Below are 19,840 nucleotides of genomic sequence, written 5' to 3'. Positions count from 1 at the left end.
GGTTCAACTCAAAGGTCTTATCATTGAGGACTGTAAGGTAATGGAAGAGATACTACTACTCACAGAAGACTTAGGAGAAGAAGAAATCTTTCCAAAGGTGTTGTTCCCTCGCCTGGAAGGCCTGGTTCTAAAAAATCTTCCAGTCCTCAAAAGATTCTGCGTAGGAAGAAATATTATATTTCGATCATTGAAGGTTATGGTGATAGAAAAATGCCCTAAATTGGAGTCATTCATATCCAAACCTGTTAGTTTAGAAGAGATCTCCCATACTGCCATGGAACCTCTCTTCAATGACGAGGTAATTCTATTTTTATAATCCCCTGTTTTACTTCTTATATATCTTATTTTCTATTATGTGAGTTACTATAATTAGTTATGTTATTAACGCACATGGGATGGACTTGCAGGTTTCATTCCCTAATTTGGAAAATTTGGCAATCGTGCACATGAAGAACTTGAAAATCATATGGAATAAGGACCCCCAGGGAACGTTCTCCTTTCAAAATCTACAACAAATATTAGTTATGCGATGTAAGAGTTTAAAGAGTTTCTTTCCAACCTCTGTGGCCAGATGTCTCCAGCAATTGGAAGAACTTCATATATTCGAATGTGGGATTGAGGAAATTATTGAACAAGAAGAAGGTGCAAAAGAACATGCAAGGTTTGTGTTCCCTAAATTAACTCTCTTGACCCTTCGACAGTTGCCAAAACTCAAGTGGTTTTACCGAGGGGTCCATACTTCAGATTGGCCGTTTTGAAAACCTTGGAGGTGTCTGGATCTAATGAAATTCAGATATTTGCTTCTGAAAATTATAGAATTGAAGAACCAAATGAACAGAGTCAACTAGAGACATGCATTCAACAACCACTTTTCTTGGTTGAAGAGGTAAGAGACTAATGGCATAACATAAATTATAGCTGATCCCTCTCAAAAAAGAACTGGTCTCAAATTTGAAATTTATTATTCATTTAATTACATTTATTTTTTAATAATTTGATTAAATTATATATATTTTTAGAAAAATGCTACATACACAATATTTTCACTACAAATTCTAAATGTTATTGGTTGTTATGACTAGGCAAAAAAAAAAAATTAAAAATTAAGTTATAGATTCAAATTAGAATCAATAGCAATTTATCACCTATGATTTGTTGTGAAAATATTATGGATATAACATTTCGCATATTTTTGTGATAAAATATATGTATATGTATACCGTGTTTTAATAAAATCTTATTGTAATAAAAGCTTATAGCACAAATAGTATTATAAAAAAAATAAAAATTAATTAATAAAGGTAAGATGCAACCCGTATTTATAACCTAGCTATTTGGCAGGATCATAATGTGCTATTGTAATGAATTTATCTTTTGATGGCTCTTTCCTCACATTGCTTGCCAAGTTGCCTCAAATGAAATAGCAATAATATAGGTACTGATGACGACGAAAATTATCACCAATAGGTCACACCGCACTCTCGACTCAAAGCGAACCTGCACAACAGAAGCAATCGAAAGAAAAACCTTTAGAGAGCACCGGTGTGGTGCCGGCCAAACACTCTCCGACGGTCAAGTTAGAATTCTTCTCACCACTCTAGAGCGTTAGAGAGGGTCCATAAAACGTACCTCCATTTGCGAGGGTGTTAGGTCTTTTTATAGTGGTAGGGAGTTGACTTTTCCTTCTTGGTCTCCAAATCTTTTCCATGTGGGACTCTACTTCGAATTCTTCTGAGCGTGGTGAGCAAGGATTTCCATTTTCGGATCTTAGGGCTTTTCTAGGCGATAGAGATTTCGGATCATGGGCCCTTACTGTGTCTGTCAGCGATGGGCCTTCAAAGCGCATGGGATAATCTTTACACAGGCCCAACAGTTCCGATCTGTCGGGCCCATTAAGGTAGGCCCGTCAGGTAGGCCCGTCAGGCCCATTAAGGTATGCCCGTCAGGTATGCCCGTCAGGTAGGCCCGTCAGGCCCGTTAAGGTAGGCCCGTCAGGATCTATATCTTACCATCTTCAGTTGCCCCCTTCACCCCAATGGTCCGTCAGCTTTTAGGATAAAGGATCGATGGGGTGACGATCCAAACGTGAGGGTATGACGGGTATTTTTTATGACGGAAGGAGGCCCATGAGACAAAAGGAAGGTTTTAAGTTTATAGTCACAACGGGTTGACGGATTTATGTAAGATAGGATGACGGTGCAAATGAGGAGTCCGTCGGTCACACCAACTATAGACAGGCTGTACGAAGGTCATTAATGATGATGACACGTGTCATAAATTGATTGGATCTTGTCTCGGATCGAAGCGACGCTTCGACTTCCGTGCATCCCTCTTATAAATAAGGGAGTGATTCCTCTCATTTCTTCAGTTTCAGCAGAAATCAACCTGTCAGAGCGTACCCGTCACTCTTGTCAGAGCGCACCCGTCATAATCTGCTGATCCGTTCAATTACCTTAATCGTCAGCGCCATCCTTCATCACTTCGTTGGCAAAATTGGTAAGTGCTCTTCTTAAAGCTAATACTTGTTTTAATTTTCCTTACAATCCACACCCGTTATAGACACATAGACCGTCAGAGTCTTAAGCTCTTGTCGTTTCATGTAGGAAATGTCTAGTGCGTCGAGTAATCAGTCGGTTGTTCGTGACGGGTTGGATTACGAGGAATTATATCCGTCCGGTCATCGAGAACAAGGTAGTCCAGATGATAGGAGTCCGTCCACCTCCTCCTTGTCCTCAACATATGAGGATCTGGAGGTGGTTGATCCAGACGAGGGACCTAGTGACGGTGAGGATCAGATTGTCAGATCCGTCATTGGTGCTGATGGGCTCAGGGAGTTCGTCATGCTACCGGAGTGGACGGTGAATTACTTCACGTCCGTTATCAAAGAAAAGCATTTTAAGACATTTAGGGATAATTATCAAATTCCAGAAAATGTTACGATCCGTCTACCCTACAAATCGGAGAAGTGTTACTATGACGGGGTAGAGGGAGTCGGGGCATATGAGCAAATGTTGAAGGCCGGACTCAGATTCCCATTGAGTTCGCTTCACCGTTTGCTCCTCCGTCAACTAGGGTTATCCGTGAACCAGATTTCCCCTAATGCTTGGAGGGTTTTTATAGCGATGGAGGTCTTGTACGGTGCTATGTCCGACGGAGAAAAAAGGCTGACGGTTAGGGAGTTCTTTCACTGCTACCGTCCGGACGAAATTGACAAATCCAGGGGAATATATAGCTTCGTCCCCAGGAGTTCGTTGCTGAAAGTCATCTATGACACACCGGACTCAAATAGGGATTGGAAGAGTCAGTTCTTCTTCCTAGAAGGCGACGGTTGGATGGGTCGTCTGGGGGAAACGGATTTCATGCTCGTCGACACTACTTGGGGCATATTGGACCCGTCTAGTATGGACTATCCTTCAAACTTTAACATTACTAAGTTTTTTGAATATAATCTAACCGTCCTCTATCTTCTTTTGTAGTTAGACGACGCCCCCAAATTGACCTTAAGGAGTTTGCTTTCCTTGAGAAAATTTTCTTAAAGACCAAGCCGGAGGAAAGGACTTGGGCGAAGTTGGTAACACTAAATACCATTCACTGGTATTGCGATGGACCGGAACCTACAGCGGCAGCCGTCAAGTACGAAGCACAGATAAGGAGGCGTAAATTCGTCACCCTTTACTTGAAAAAATTATGTATCTTATTTTGCTAATTAACTCCCCCGTCCATGTTTCAGAGATGGACAACGCTAAGAGAAGAGCCATGATCCGGGCAAAGGCCGCAAAGAAGACTGGTGACGACGCTCCCCCTGCGACGAGCCCAAGCAATCCGTCTGCGAAGCGGAAAACTCAGCCCAAAGCGGATCGTCAGGCGAAGAAGGCCAAAGTGTCTTTAGATCCCGTCGTGGGACTTATGGCGGAGCCTCCGAAGACGGTCACTCCAATCAAGCACGGGGTTGGCAAGGGCCTGATGAAAGGCCCGTCGAAGGATGAAGAGAAACCGCCCGTCCTTCTTCGAGAGGATTCTAAGCATGCCTTAGAACAGATTTCCTCCATCATTTCGGCGGAGGATTATGAAGATTTAGGCAATCACTCGACGGAGGCCATGGGTGAGACGGGCCTATTTGCAATTACACAGGTAAGATAGTCCGTCTACTATTCAAATACAAATTAAATCCTCTGCCGAATGTTCGTTTTATAACTACGTTGTTATTTTTTAGGCAATGGTCATGATGAAGGGGCTGATGGGACGGTGCCTCAGTCATGAGACGGCTTTGGATCGCGTACGGGCCAAAGCAGAGCAGACGGAGGAAGAACTTCTCCAGTTGCGAAACTGGAAACCCAAGATAGAGAAGAAGCTTGAGCTTTCGGAGAAGGCAAGGAAGAGCCTTGAACAGGTGACGGAGGAGGCAAAGAAGGCTCTAGAGAGCAAGGACAAGGAGATAGCAGAGCTAAAAAATGAAGTCCGTCAGGCTAAGGACGTTGCGGTTCGTGAATACCGTGACTCCGACGCCCTAATTACTGAGCTGGGCGATTCTTTCCATCAGGGCTTCATGGATGCCCTCCGTCAGGTCAAGCAAGCTTATCCAGACTTGGACACCTCGAAGTTCAAAGTTGAGGACCCAGTTCAATCATCCGTCGTGCCTGCTGCCTCAGAGGATACAGACGACCTCTTTGCTAAAGACGATGCCCTAGGTGACGGAGAGTCGGCACCAGCAAAAGTTGATCAAGCTAAGCCTGATACGGAAGTGGTTCCTCAGTCCGTCGACAATGCGGATAAAGCTCAGTAGATGGATTTTCCTTCTCTTTTTTTTTTTTTTTTTTATGTACTTTTTGGAACAATTCTCATCCGTTGTTGATGATATGTAAACATTGCCTTTTAATGGCCTATTTTTGTTAAATGCATCCGTGCACTTCATTTTATATGTTTAATGTTTGAATTTTTTAATTTTGCTTTTGAATTCTGTCATTGCTTGACCTATTTATATCCGTCCATGTGTAGGTATATTTTTTATCCTAAGAATTTATTCTTTGGAAACCTGTGGAATGTTCCGTCCATTTTGGTCTGGGCTCGTCACCTTTATGGAATGTTCCGTCTACCTTGTGGATATTATTTAATTGTGTAAAATGATTCGTCCGTCTTGTTTACTTTATTTTATTTCCGTCCACGTTGTGGATGATCCGTCCATCTTGTGGACATTAAGTGGTCATCTTTCTGGGATGATCCGTCCACCTTATGGATTTCATTTTGTATCCGTCCATCTTGTGGGCTTCAAGTGATCATCCCTATAGAATGATCCGTCCATCTTGTGGACTTCATTTTGTATCCGTCCATCTTGTGGACTTCATTTTGGCTATCCTTGTAGGATGATTCGTCCATCTTGTGGACTTCATTTTGTGTCCGTCCATCTTGTGGACTTCAAGGGATCGTCCCTATACGATGATCCGTCCATCTTGCGGACTTCATCTTGTAACCGTCCATCTTGTGGACTTCATCTTGTATCCGTCCATCTTGTGGACTTCATTTTGTATCCGTCCATCTTGTGGATTTCATGTGATCATCCCTATAGAATGATCCGTCCATCTTGTGGACTTCATTTTAGCCATCCTTGTAGGATGATCCGTCCATCTTGTGGACTTCATTTTGTATCCGTCCATCTTGTGGACTTCATGTGATCATCCCTATAGAGTGATCCGTCCATCTAGTGGACTTCATTTTGTATCCGTCCATCTTGTGGACTTCATTTTAGCCATCCTTGTAGGATGATCCGTCCATCTTGTGGACTTTACTTAGTTTCCGTTAACTTTGTGGACAATTGTAATGACATCCAAGTAGAAGATCAAAGTTGTATCTGATTATAGAAATGCGTAAAGGAAAAGTGTCTGCCCCCTTGGGCTTAAAAAAGGCACGACAAGATTGTAGCAAAAGAAAAACAGTTAAAAGAGAAACTTATAAAAAGCTTAAACAAAAAGAAAATTGGTTGCCGTTCGCCGTGTTACTATTACTGATAGTATTTTCTCAAATGCTCGGCATTCCATGGATGCGGTAGCTTCTCTCCATCTGTTGTCTCCAGGTGGTATGTTCCTCTCCTTTTCCATGACGTAACTCTATAAGGTCCTTCCCAGTTGGGGCCGAGTTTTCCCTGTGTAGGGTCTCTAGTTGCACCCATGACCCTCCTGAGTACGAGGTCTCCTACTTGGAAGTTTCTGTGTCGGACCCGGGAGTTGTAATGTCTGGCCATGCGATCCTGGTATCTAGCGATCCTTTGCTCCACCGCCGATCTAACCTCATCTATCAGGTCCAGCTGTAGCCTCATAGATTCGTCATTCCTGCTCTCGTCATGGTTGTGAACTCTGTAACTTGTGAGCCCAACTTCTGCTGGGATGACGGCCTCGCTCCCGTATGTCAGTCGGAATGGCGTCTCTCCTGTTGGAGTCCTCGCCGTTGTCCTGTATGCCCACAGTATGCTCGGCAATTCTTCGGGCCATATGCTCTTTGCCCCCTCGAGCCGAGTCTTGATAATCTTTAACAGGGATCGGTTCGTGACTTCAACCTGGCCATTAGCCTGAGGATGGGCGGGTGATGAGTAGTGGTTTTTTATTCCTAGCTGTGTGCAGAAATCCCGGAAGTGGCCGTTGTCGAACTGCCTCCCGTTATCGGAGACAAGAACTCTAGGAATACCAAACCTGCATATGATGCACCGCCAGACAAAACTTCTAATGTTCTTTTCTGTAATGGTGGCCAAGGCTTCCGCTTCTACCCATTTTGTGAAGTAGTCAATACCCACTACCAAGAACTTTAGCTGCCTTATCGCCGTTGGGAAAGGTCCCATGATATCTAGTCCCCACTGAGCGAACAGCCATGGAGCCGTTATAGGGGTTAGCTCCTCAGCTGGCTGTCCGATAAAATTGCTGAACCTCTGGCATTTGTCGCAGCTTTTATCGTAAGACTCGGCATCCTTCTGCATGGTTGGCCAATAATACCCAGCTCGTACCAGTTTGTGCACCAACGACCGGGATCCAGAATGGTTCCCGCATATCCCTTCGTGTACTTCCCTCATTACGTAGTCTGCCTCTTCAGCCCCGAGGCATCTTAGATAAGTACGGGAGAAACCTCTCTTGTAAAGAATGTCTTTTATTAAGACGAACCTAGCCGCTTGGACTTTTAGCTTTCTTGCTGCCTCCTTCTCTTCTGGCAATAACCCGTCCTTTAAGTATGAAGTTATCTGTGTAGTCCAGTTCCTTTCGGAGCGTATCTCCTGCATGTTGTCGGGGTCTATTAGTGGAAAAAGTTGAACAAAAGAAAGTACATTACCCGGTGTCATCATATGTTCTGCTGAAGCGGCTTTGGCTAGCCGATCGGCGAGCTCATTTTCTCCCCTGGGGATTTGGACGACCATTGCTTTTAGTCCGTCGACTCTCGCCCTTACTTGATCAAGATATCTCCTCAACCTTTCCCCCTTGCATTCATAATCTCCGTTTACTTGATTGGTCATGACTTGAGAGTCGCAGTAAATGACCACACTTTCAGCTCCGGCGGCTTTGGCTAGGTCGAGTCCTGCCGCCACTGCTTCGTATTCCGCTTCATTGTTGGTAGTGGGGAAGTCGAGACGGACCATACATTCAATCTTATCTCCTTCAGGTGACAGCAATACTATGCCGGCCCCTCCGGCTCGCCGATTGGATGATCCGTCGGTATATATGCTCCACTGGGGGGATTCTTCTGCCCCCTTGTCCTCGTCACGCGTAAACTCCGCTATGAAGTCGGCTACAGCTTGTCCTTTAATGGCCACACGTGGACGGTACTTGATATCAAACTCATTCAATTCTATTGCCCACATCGTCAGTCGTCCTGCGGCTTCAGGGTTACTCAGTGCCCTTCGCAAGGGCTTGTCGGTCATTACGTTCACGGTATGGGCTTGAAAGTAGGGCTTGAGCTTGCGAGCCGCCGTGACCAATGCAAAAGCGAGTTTCTCCATAGGCTGGTATCTTTCTTCAGCACCGCGGAGCGCCCGGCTGGCGTAGTATACAGGCTTCTATGCATTATCCTCTTCTCTAATTAAGGCCGCGCTGACTGCAACAGAGGAGACAGCTAAGTAGAGGAAAAGTTCTTCACCAGGTTGCGAGGGACTCAATAGGGGTGGTGACGATAGGTATGCTTTTAATTCCTCAAATGCTCGCTGACACTCGTCCGTCCACTCGAAAGACTTCTTTAACGTGCGAAAGAAGGGCAAACACTTGTCCGTGGCTCTCGACACGAATCTATTTAATGCCGCTATCTTGCCGTTAAGGCTTTGTATCTCCTTCACATTTCGCGGGGGGGCCATCTCTACTATGGCTCGGATTTTGTCCGGGTTGGCCTCAATCCCCCTCTGGGATACCATGAATCCTAGGAATTTTCCTGCCGTTACGCCGAATGCGTACTTTCCCGGATTGAGCTTCATGTTGTAGGATCGAAGCGTACCGAATGTTTCCTTAAGATCTTCCAGGTGGTCTTCCTCCTTCCGGCTCTTCACCAGCATGTCATCGACATAGACTTGGACATTCCTCCCGATTTGCTGTGTGAACATCTTGTTCATTAGCCTTTGGTATGTTGCCCCCGCATTCTTCAAACCGAATGGCATTACTTTGTAACAGAATAGTCCTTGACTGGTTACGAACGAGGTCTTCTCCTGATCGGCCTCGTGCATGCGGATCTGGTTATAACCCGAGAAAGCGTCCATGAAGCTTAGTAATTGGTGTTGAGCCGTCGAGTCTACTAGGACGTCGACCCTTGGAAGGGGATAGCTATCTTTGGGGCACGCTTTGTTAAGATCGGTGAAATCCACGCACATTCGCCACTTGCCGCTTGCTTTCTTCACCATTACCACATTCGTCAGCCAATCGGGATAGTAGACTTCCCTGATGAAGCTTGCCTCTTGGAGTTTGCGGACCTCTTCCGCTATTGCTTGGTCTCGTTCCGGTGCAAACACTCTCTTCTTTTGTCGGACGGGTGGAAATGAGGGCAATACATTCAATTTATGTACCATGACCGAGGGATCGATTCCCGGCATATCGTCATGGCTCCAGGCGAACACATCCTTATTGCTCCTCAAGAAAGCTACGAGCTCTTGACGGATAGCGGGTTTGGCAAGCGTTCCAATCTTGGTTGTTCTGTCCGGATTGGAACTGTCAAGAGTTATCTCCTCTAGCTTCTCTGTGGGCTCTGCCATCGTTCGGTGCTCTTCTATGTTCAAGGCCTGGATTTGGTCTTGCATCTCCATCATAGCTACGTAGCATTCTCGTGCGGCAACTTGACTTCCGCGTAGCTCTCCTACCCCATACTCCGTTGGGAACTTGATCATTAGGTGGTAAGTTGACGTTACCGCCTTCCACGAGTTGAGCGTAGGTCGTCCAAGAATAGCACTGTAGGCGGACGAGCAATCGACCACCAAGAATGTCACGTCCCTAGTGATTTGTTGGGGGTAATCTCCTACTGTCACCGGTAACGTGACCGCGCCCAAAGGGAATACCCTACTCCCTCCGAAACCAACGAGCGGGGCGTTTGTCGGTATTAGTTACTCCCTGTCAATCCTCATTTGTTGGAACGCCGGATAGTACAAGATATCGGCCGAGCTGCCGTTGTTGACCAACACTCGGTGCATGTTGTAGTCTCCTGCCCGCATGCTGACGACGAGGGCATCGTCGTGTGGATGGTGTAGGCGCCGTGCATCCTCTTCCGAGAACCCAACTATGGGGCTTTCTCTTCTTGCTATCTTTGGCACTATGCCCGCCAACTGGACATTCTGTACCATCCGAAGGTATGTTTTGCGAGCCTTTTTTGATGATCCGGCCGCAGCGGTTCCTCCAATTATCATCCTTATGTCCCCTAATGGGGGTCTTGGTCGCTCGTTCTCTCGGCGGGGGTGTTGTTCTTGCGGGGGTTGATCCGTTCTCCCCTTGCTGACGAACTTCTGCAGCTTCCCTTGTCGGATAAGGGCTTCGATTTGCTGCTTCAAGTCGTAGCAATCGGCCGTGTCGTGGCCATGGTCACGGTGGAAGCGGCAATATTTGTCTCTGGACCTTTTGTTGGGATCACTCTTCAGCTTTCCTGGGAACGTCAGGGACCCTTCGTCCTTAATCTGCATTAGGACTTGGTCTATCGGAGCGGTTAACGGGGTGAAACTTGTGAACCTTCCGCCCGTGGGTTTTGGACGTCTGTCCTCCCTTCGGTCTCCCATCCTTCCTTTCTTCCGCCCCTGGTCCTGTCGGGGATCCTCTTGTCTGTCTCTTTTCTTGGGTCTATCTTCTCGGGCTAATAGCGCGTCTTCAGCGTTCATATATTTGGTAGCCCTGTAAAGCACCTCCGACATGGTCTTTGGGTCATTTTTGTATAGGGAGAACAAAAACTTACCCCCCTTCAGCCCATTCGTGAACGCTGCTACCAGTATCTTGTCGTCGGCTTCGTCGATCGAGAGCGCTTCTTTATTGAAGCGTGATATGTAGGCCCGTAACGTCTCCTCCTCTCGCTGCTTGATATTCATTAAACAAGCCGTGGATTTCTTATACCGATGTCCACCGATGAAGTGCGTAGTAAATTAAGCGCTTAGCTCCTTGAAGGTGCTGATGGAGTTTGATGCTAGCCGGCTGAACCAAATCCTTGCTGCGCCCTTTAGGGTTGTAGGAAATGCCCTGCACATGATCGCGTCTGCCACTCCCTGAAGGTGCATCAGGGTCTTGAAGGTCTCTAGGTGATCTAGAGGGTCCTTAATTCCGTCATAACTATCCATACTTGGCATGCGGAACTTACTCGGCAGGGGGAAGGAATTGACGGTTGTCGTAAATGGCGAGTCAGTCCGGTTGACAAGGTCGTCAAGATCACTGGACACTCGCCCCTTGAGAGCGTTCATCAGTACTTTCATCTGTTCCTTCATCGCCTGCATCTCCGCGATGAGGGGTTGTGGAGCCGTATCCGTCACTGAAGGGATGCTAGTGTCCCGTCGCACTGGTCTACTCGGGGCGTTACTCTCCTGTGGTCCGTCATGATTTCTCCTTTCAGCGCTGGTCCCTTCTTGATCCGCCCCTTGGTTATTGACCGCCGCACTCTTTTGGTTCAGCTGCTCTTCTAGGTCGTGGTTTTGTTTGGTAAGGCGCTCCACGGCTGTGGCGAGCGTCCTGACCTGTCTCTCAAGGGCAGTCGTAGGGGCTTCTTCTTCTTGAACGTCGTTAGTGGTTGCCATTGAGCGAGTGAGTACCATGTAACTCTTTTGTCTAGGAAGCGATAATGTGCTACGTTTCCCACAGACGGCGCCAACTGATGACGACGAAAATTATCACCAATAGGTCACACCGCACTCTCGACTCAAAGCGAACCTGCACAACAGAAGCAATCGAAAGAAAAACCTTTAGAGAGCACCGGTGTGGTGCCGGCCAAACACTCTCCGACGGTCAAGTTAGAATTCTTCTCACCACTCTAGAGCGTTAGAGAGGGTCCATAAAACGTACCTCCATTTGCGAGGGTGTTAGGTCTTTTTATAGTGGTAGGGAGTTGACTTTTCCTTCTTGGTCTCCAAATCTTTTCCATGTGGGACTCTACTTCGAATTCTTCTGAGCGTGGTGAGCAAGGATTTCCATTTTCGGATCTTAGGGCTTTTCTAGGCGATAGAGATTTCGGATCATGGGCCCTTACTGTGTCTGTCAGTGATGGGCCTTCAAAGCGCATGGGATAATCTTTACACAGGCCCAACAGTTCCGATCCGTCGGGCCCATTAAGGTAGGCCCGTCAGGTAGGCCCGTCAGGCCCATTAAGGTATGCCCGTCAGGTATGCCCGTCAGGTAGGCCCGTCAGGCCCGTTAAGGTAGGCCCGTCAGGATCTATATCTTACCATCTTCAGGTACCTAGCTTATGAAAAGTTTTGGTTTGTCAAAAATTCTGTCTCTATAAGTAGAATTGCTATGATCTTTATTGAAGAAGAAAATGTGAGTATATCTTACAATGAGAGGCTCTGTTTCTTTATGTAGTAAACAGAGCAATCAGAAATTATAAATTTTTATTTTTTTGATATAAAAAATGAGAAACTGATATCAAAAGTTTAACTAATCTAGTTGAAAAAGAGAATTTACTGCTTCCTAATTACGTACAATGAATTCTCTATGCAACATCTCTTCAATGAAGAGATAATTCTATTTTTATAATCCCCTGTTTTACTTAGTATATATCTTATTTTCTATTATGTGAGTTACTATGATTAGTTATTTTATTATCACACATGGAATGGACTTGCAGGTTGCATTCCCTAGTTTGGAAAAATTGTATTTGGATCAATGTGTGTTGGAAGACATAGCTATGATTGGAGAGCTGAGAAATTTACGGATTTTGAATTTGAGAAATTGTACCAAACTTAAAGTGATTCCACCAAATGTCCTATCATGTTTGATACAATTAGAAGAGCTATATGTCGGCAATAGCTTCACTCAGTGGAACGTTGAAGGACTCAACAGTGAAAGAGCTAGCCTTGCAGAGCTAAAGCATTTGTCACGGTTGACTACTTTAGAAGTGCACATTCCAGATGCTAACATGTTGCCAAAAGATCTGTTATTCGAGAAGTTGCAAAGATACAAAATATTCGTAGGAGATGTATGGGATTGGTCTGACGAACAAGAAAACTCAAGAGCACTAAAAATCAAGTTGAATACAAGCTTTCATTTGGAGAGGGGGATTAAAATGTTGTTGAATGGTATTGAAAATCTGTGGTTGGATGAGTTAAAGGGTGTTAAGAACGTCATCTATGAATTAGATATGACAGGCTTCCAACAACTGAAGTACATCATCAACTCAAAAGGGATGGTTATCTCTGATGGTGTCTTTCCTGTCTTGGAGACGCTTTCTCTCAAAAACATGATCAACTTGGAAGAAATATGTCATGGCCAAATTCCCTCGGCATCCTTCCGTAACCTAAGCATTATAAAAGTGTTGATTTGTGACAAATTGAAAAATTTAGTGCCATCCTCAGTATCTTTCCAAAATTTGACAAATCTGGAAATATGTAAATGTCATGGATTAATTAATTTAGTTACATCCTCAACAGCCAAAAGTTTGATACAACTCAAAAAAATGAGTGTAAGTGAATGCGAAAGGATAACAGAAGTTGTAACAGGGGAGGGAAGTGAAGCGAGTGAGGTGATTACTTTCACCCAGCTGACATACTTAAACTTGATTGCTTGCCAAACCTCTCAAGCTTTTGCTCAATAAGTTATTCCTTCGAGTTCCCAGCTTTGGAAGAAGTAATTGTGAGGCAGTGCCCAGAGATGAAGACTTTCTCTCATGGAGCTTTAGGGACACCAAAGCTAGAAAGAGTACAAGCAACACAAGAAGATGAATGGCATTGGAAGGCTAACCTAAATACCACCATACATTGGCTCTGGAAGAGCAAATATAATACCACCACACAATAGTTCTTTTGAAGAAGAGAAAGGGTAAGTATATTATTCAACAATTCTCCTAATTTCCCACACCATGTACTTTAATCTTTTTAATGCAATAATGCATGAACACGAGCAACATTTTCACTCTCCCACTAGATAATTATCACAATAGAATTACGTGAACATGCCAATTTTTAGGAGCAATAAAATCCTTGTAAATTGCATCAAAATTTATCCATCATACATATTATTTTGTCCCTTTTCACTTCATAAGCATACACAAAAATAATGTAATTATATTTAAAAGGATAATTATTTTTCCTTGATGATACTTTAAGTTCAACAGTTACAATGATTGATGCTTTTTCTTCAATATGTTGTTTTCTATCACGCAAGGTTCAGAATTCTAAAGATGGAGATCATCCTAAATATGAAGCAGTGGGAACGTTTCTTGTAATTGTAGTTTGTGGTACTTGGAATCATGTTTCTTTCTCCTGAAATCACGTGCTCAGAGGGTCGTCATCCCCATGGTTATGGAAATGTATGGAGTTCATTCATCTTTTGTTTATTCTGATATTGTTTCATTATTTTCTTGTTTTTCCACGTTTGGGAAAATAAAAAAAAAAAAAAAAAAAAAAAGTAGCTACAGTAGCAATAATAATAGAAGTACTACTACTTGTGTGATGTATTTATTTGGAGTGTTATAAACTACCTCTTCTTGGTGAAGAAAGACCATATCGCTATTTGAATGAAGTTATGCTTATTATTTTGATGAGTGTTGTAAACTACATGCTATCATTAAGTGTCAAGTTTTTAAGTGTTTGATAGTTTATAATGAATTTCTAGTTGCTTATCCTTTTAAACGTTTCTCTAACTCAGTCGTGCATGCATGTATGCTCACCCATGCACATAATAGACTCCAGGAGGGAGATAATTTGGTCCAACAATATAAGGTTGTCATACACGCAGTTGTATAGATTGACATATCCAATTTGATCTCCCTTGACTTTTAGCATTGTGGTTACAAAAAACAAATGATCATGTATATGGTTGTGAAATTTTAGTTAAAGATGGTTAGAAGAAAATATTTTATCTTTATGATTTTAACCATGCATGAGTAAATTTTCTTCTCTTTGTAAATTCGTAAACAATTGTTTGTAATTGAAACCCAATCAATATTTTATGGAGCAAGAAAAGAACAAATAGCAACATTGATGACCAAAATAGGATGAATGCAGTTGTTTAAAAAAAAAAAAACCTGAAATAACCATAAATCTCATGAATCAAAGATCCACCAGCTCTATCTAATGAAAGGGTGTAAACTTGTACCCCTAGAGAATTAGAGGCATTTGCACTAATATTTATTGCACTCTTTATCAAATCCCTCACTACTCTCTATATTGGATTTCTAAAGAAGCAAATATAGCAATTCACACATTGGCAAAGTGGCCTTTATTGAACAGTGTCTGTGGTTCTTTTGATTTTGAGCATCTTGTATCTGTTATTAGATTGGAGGCTAGTTTGCTCTCCCTATAATTAGTTTTGCTTTTGAATAAAATTTTCCAGTTCATCAAAAATGAAAGGGGTGTAAATTTTATTGAAAGATGGTAATGAAGATCATATTTATATTTCAACATACATGATCAAAATTATCTTCGTTTTATTTTTCCCTACTTACACTAAGTGGGGAGAGGTGATTCAAATCCAAGTTTCACCCAGAGAGAGAGAGAGAGAGAGAGAGAGAGATTTTAATGCTAGGTACTAATCACAACTTCCTATTCTTATTTGAGTTTTTTTGTATACATTTAGATTTTACATGCTAATGCTCTTTTCTAATTCCTCAAAACTTCCCAGAATTTGCAAACTGCTAAAAACAAGGATTCCCTATAAAAATTACAATGAAAAAGTATTTCAAAAATTATCAAAAGCTTCTGTTTTACATGCTCTTTCAAGTTTTGGCACTCAATGTCTCTTTGATTTAAAGACACGAATGATACAAACACCTTTTTTGACCTGTATTTTTCTCTACAAATTCCACCATGCCATTAAAAAACTTTCAAGGTTTTCCTCTACAAATTCCACCATGCCATTAACAAGCTTTCAAGGTCCTACGATTAAGCTTTTTCTACCCATATATACAATTGGTTCTACTGAATAACTAATTAAAAATTTAATAAAGTATTAAACATTTTTTTTCCTGTAGGGAATACGTTAACGAAGATTTATCATTCATGCCATGATTCAAATTAGCATGCTGAGTAAATAACCCATAGGATCTGCTGAAGGTAAGGAGCTCTACAAACTTTGGTGAAAAAAAAAATTTAATTCCTTTGTTCATCTTGGCATGTCCTTCTGTAGAGAAGAATAATACCAACATGACATGCCATCACACTAACCAAGTGCACCCAAAAAAAAAAAAAAAACAACAAAAACACCTGTCATATAGCACATCAAACCTGGCGTTAAAGCAGGATATATCTCAAGAAACCAGCAAGTAGCCAAGACCCAAGAGAATTCTACAACCGCTTGATTAAAAACCACCAAAAGAGCAAAAGCTAAGATTTATGATTTACAGATTATCAAAGCCAATCAATCAAGAAAAATTTACAACTGAAAATAGATACAGCACAATGTAGGAATCTATTAATGCATCCAACAGTGACATAGTAAAATGTCATTATTTTGGAGACAATTCTTTGCCCTTGATTAAATATTGCTCATCAATCATTTTTTTTTTTTTTTTGAACAATTTTTTAAAAGGATACACAATCCCACCTGCCAAAATCGTGTATCAGGTGATCCAAGGAAACTCCTCAATTAAGCTCATCCCGAGCTTCCAACCATTAGGCTGGACCCTGACGGGTACTCATCAATCAGTTTTACCCTCCTGTGATCCAATCTCTTGCAAGTAATGTTCGGCTTCCAAGGCTGCCATGCAACCTGCATCATTAAAGAAACCAAGTAAACTAAATAGAGAATACCTTAATACATATACTATGAAGAAAGCATAACTTCAAGAGGAACAGGTCTTTTTATTTAAATTTAAAAAGATAACTTAAATTGTTCAACGAAACCCAAATATTGGTGACAGAAACAGGTTATCGTAACAGTGGTAGATGCGATGACCAATGGTATAATCAAAACCAATGGTAACATGATTTCTAATTTTCCATTCGACTGTTCCAAAAATTGAGAATAAAACAGAAACCAGCAGCAGCCTTTCTCTTCCCACCTCTCCCCTAAATCTTGTGACCAAAATGAACATTTCAGAAAGACATGTTTTCCCAATAGCAGAATTACTTAGATTGGAGTCAGTAAGCAACAACCTACAGTTGTTTATATACCACTACCAATTATTTGTATTATCTCAATTCTTATAGTCAATTACAGAAACTGTCAAATTTTATGCATCCCAATGTAGCTAAATGACGAACACAAAACACTTTCCCACATCAATGTAATTTTTTTATTTTTTATTCTGTAAATCACATTTAAAAACACAAAACAATCCAAGCCTAGTCAGGTATCTTGCGATAAGTTCAGTTTGTGAGATTAAAGTCATGCACAGGCTTAATTTACATTTGTGCAAAAATCATACATACATGTCACTCAATCTTAGGTCACCAAGCACTAAAAAAAGCCAGAGTCCAGCTCACCCTTGAAGTGAACAACCCATTTGGTCTTATTTTAAGGGGTCAAAAATGGGTGGGCATAATCAAGTTTTAAAATTCACATTTCTGAATACTCCATGTTCTTAAAAGCTAAGTTAGATCAATGTTCTTAAAAGCTAAGTTAGATCAGCTTGGGTTTACTCAAGAATGGGCTCAGCATCTCAAAACAATGTGCTTGAATCAAGACTCCAACAGTCATCCAATTGCATAGAGAGATGGTGATCAAGCCATGTCAAACATATCATAAATGGATTACTTTTTTCTTCACAACCCTAGAGCACAAGTTTCATCATTTTGATAAAGAAGAACAAAAAAAGTACATGGTCACACAAGGTTAGACTAATTTTGTTTTTAAATCCACAAGCATAGAATGGGTAGGAAACAGAACTTTTTAGAACCTTCTTAACTATATACCAGTTAAGAGGGAGTCAAAAAATAAATCTTAAAATTTCCTTTTGATTATTATCAGTTTCATCGGTAAAGGGCAACTACATTCATTAATGTGTTGCACATGGAAAATACCATAATGCAACAAGCAAGTTAGAGACACTAGCAAATTTAGAAAGCATAAATATTATCTGTTCTTGCAGTCCAACGCTTTATTATCTGGAGGGCAATTTGATCAAGAACAAAGAAACATGTGAACCAACAACTCGCAGTAGAAATATGCTTCTGAGTAAGCAGTACAGAAGAGAAGTGAAGCAGGGAATTAAGTTTAGCATTATATCAATGAGATACACATAATTTTGACCCAGCAAAAAACAGAAACAGAAACAAACACACCTTATTACCCACACAAAACATATAATCCCAAATAAAATGAAGAAAAGCAGTGCTGCAAACATAAATTCTAAAATCGAAATTTAAATGATGAAGGGGGGAGATAGAGGATATTGACAAACCAGTTCCGGCAGCAGTAACGGCCTGCCTATACTTCTTATCCTGGACATCTCCGGCAGCAAAAACTCCATGCACACTAGTCAGGGTGGTCCCTGGCCTTGTGACAACATAGCCACTAGAATCAAGTTCCAACTGACCATCCAAGAACTTGGTGGCTGGCTCATGTCCTATCGCAAAGAACAATCCTGATACCTTGAGATCTGAAACCTCCCCGCTCAGCACATTTTTCACCTTCAACCCCCCCAAGACCCTATTATTAGTGTTTTTGTCCCCATATGCCCCCACAACAGCCGAGTTCCATAGAACTTGAATCTTAGGATTAGTCAAGGCCCTCTGCTGCATAATTTTTGAAGCCCTAAATGTATCTCTCCTATGGATGATGTACACAATGGACCCATACTTGGTGAGGAATGTGGCCTCCTCCATGGCTGAATCGCCTCCTCCAATTACTGCCAAGAGCTTGTTCCTGAAAATGGGTGCAGCACCGTCACACACAGCACAAGCTGATATCCCTCGGTTCCAAAACCCTCCTGGGCCCTCACTAGAGCCTGGGAAGTCTAATCGCTTGGCGATGGCACCCGTTGCCACAATGATAGAATCAGCAATGACAGTCTTAGAATCAGTGAAGACCTTGAAAGGGGTGGTGGAGAAATCCACCTTGTTGACAGTCTCGGTTAGAATCTGAGTGCCAAAGCGGAGTGACTGCTTGCGGCAGTGGTCCATGAGCTCAATGCCATTAATTCCATCTGGAAATCCTGGGAAGTTCTCCACGTCAGTGGTCGTGGTGAGCTGACCACCAGGGGCAATGCCATTGGCCATCCACCCCTCAAAGAGGATGGGTTTCAACTCTGCACGTGATGCATATATGGCAGCGGTGTGGGCAGCTGGGCCACTTCCAATGATGCACAATCTTGTTTTGAGGATATGGAGATCATCCATGGCCGAAGTCGAAGAAATGGCAGCGGCAGAGGAGGATGCTTGTCCAGGTGTGGAAGTGGGAGCTACGGTGGGAGCAGCAGAGTTGGAGGCCTTTCGGAAAAACTTGGAACCTCTTCTGAGTAGATTTAAGAGGTTGTTTTTAGGGCAATAACTCATAACTTCTCCTTTCTGCAGTCTCTATTGCTATAAAAGTTAAAAGGCATGGTTTTGAAAACCAAATTGTAAAGAGAACAAAAAAAATAAAAAAGGAGAGGTTCAAGTTTTTAAGATTGGACCATTAGTATAAAATAATAAAGCATAAACAAGCTAATTAAATTTAAACAATAACAATTCTTTAAAGTACAACGTCTAAACAAACAAATAAATTTCACATAGTAATATTACACATTAAAAAAAGAAAAAGAAAAAAAAAAAACCATTCGACTACAACAACAGCAGTGACAATCACCACCAACAAGTCAATAAAACAACCAACAGCCTTGCATGATATAGCACATCAAGAGGAATAACAAACAGACCTAAGAATTAAACAAACTTTGGACATATATAAACAAAAACAGAACACCCACTAAGTACTTGATTTTCAAAAACAATGTGGTTCACGTCACAGCAAACTCTGAAATGAAAAATGAAGAAAAACCAACCAGACACAGTGACACACTTCACAGCAAAGATTGAATAATTTAAACAAATGAAAACAAATTAAATCTAAATTTAGCTAATTCCAGGTTACTTACATATAGTTAAAGATAAAATTAACAGGACCAAATAAAAAACACCAAATTAAGATTTTTTTTTTTTTATTATGGATAAACCTGAATTAAGCTTAGAATTGATTAAAGGGCGATTACATATTAACTCTGAATTATAGCACATACCCAGTAAAGAAAATTCCCAAAAGAAAAAAGAATAACCCTCAAATGATCCTAAGTT

The 19,840-nt window shown here is 42.0% G+C and overlaps 2 protein-coding genes and 1 long non-coding RNA gene across 16 annotated transcripts in view; 2 read left to right on the top strand and 1 right to left on the bottom strand.

The window, feature by feature from the left end:
* Window positions 1–19,840, bottom strand: part of LOC126717234 (thioredoxin reductase 2-like) — a 131,551-nt gene that overhangs the window by 56,037 nt on the left and 55,674 nt on the right. Inside the window, exons 2-3 of one of the 7 annotated variants that reach the window (XM_050418718.1) lie at window positions 17,971–19,084; window positions 16,252–16,337 (exon numbers count right to left, since the gene is read on the bottom strand). In XM_050418718.1, the coding sequence (XP_050274675.1) occupies window positions 16,267–16,337; window positions 17,971–19,063 (1,164 nt within the window). In that variant the 5' untranslated portion in view covers window positions 19,064–19,084 and the 3' untranslated portion in view covers window positions 16,252–16,266. Of the gene's footprint in view, window positions 1–15,814; window positions 16,338–17,970; window positions 19,091–19,840 lie in introns of those variants that run through there. The other 6 variants (XM_050418719.1, XM_050418716.1, XM_050418720.1 and 3 more) reach the window with 6 other exon arrangements.
* Window positions 1–19,840, top strand: part of LOC126717233 (uncharacterized) — a 170,511-nt gene that overhangs the window by 100,906 nt on the left and 49,765 nt on the right. For 7 of the 8 annotated variants that reach the window (XM_050418705.1, XM_050418708.1, XM_050418712.1 and 4 more), the window contains one exon: window positions 12,259–12,456. The exons of the other annotated variant lie outside the window; for it this stretch is intronic. In XM_050418705.1, coding sequence (XP_050274662.1) covers window positions 12,259–12,456 — 198 coding nt within the window. The remainder of the gene's footprint in view (window positions 1–12,258; window positions 12,457–19,840) is intronic. 8 annotated transcript variants of the gene reach the window in all.
* On the top strand, window positions 12,799–14,169 carry LOC126717236 (uncharacterized). The gene is made up of 2 exons (XR_007652465.1): window positions 12,799–13,448; window positions 13,794–14,169. It is a non-coding gene; the product is annotated as an uncharacterized LOC126717236 (long non-coding RNA).

Source organism: Quercus robur, chromosome 3 (assembly GCF_932294415.1).
Source record: "Quercus robur chromosome 3, dhQueRobu3.1, whole genome shotgun sequence".
Taxonomy (NCBI): domain Eukaryota; kingdom Viridiplantae; phylum Streptophyta; class Magnoliopsida; order Fagales; family Fagaceae; genus Quercus; species Quercus robur.
This window is presented reverse-complemented; position numbering and strand designations above follow the sequence as displayed.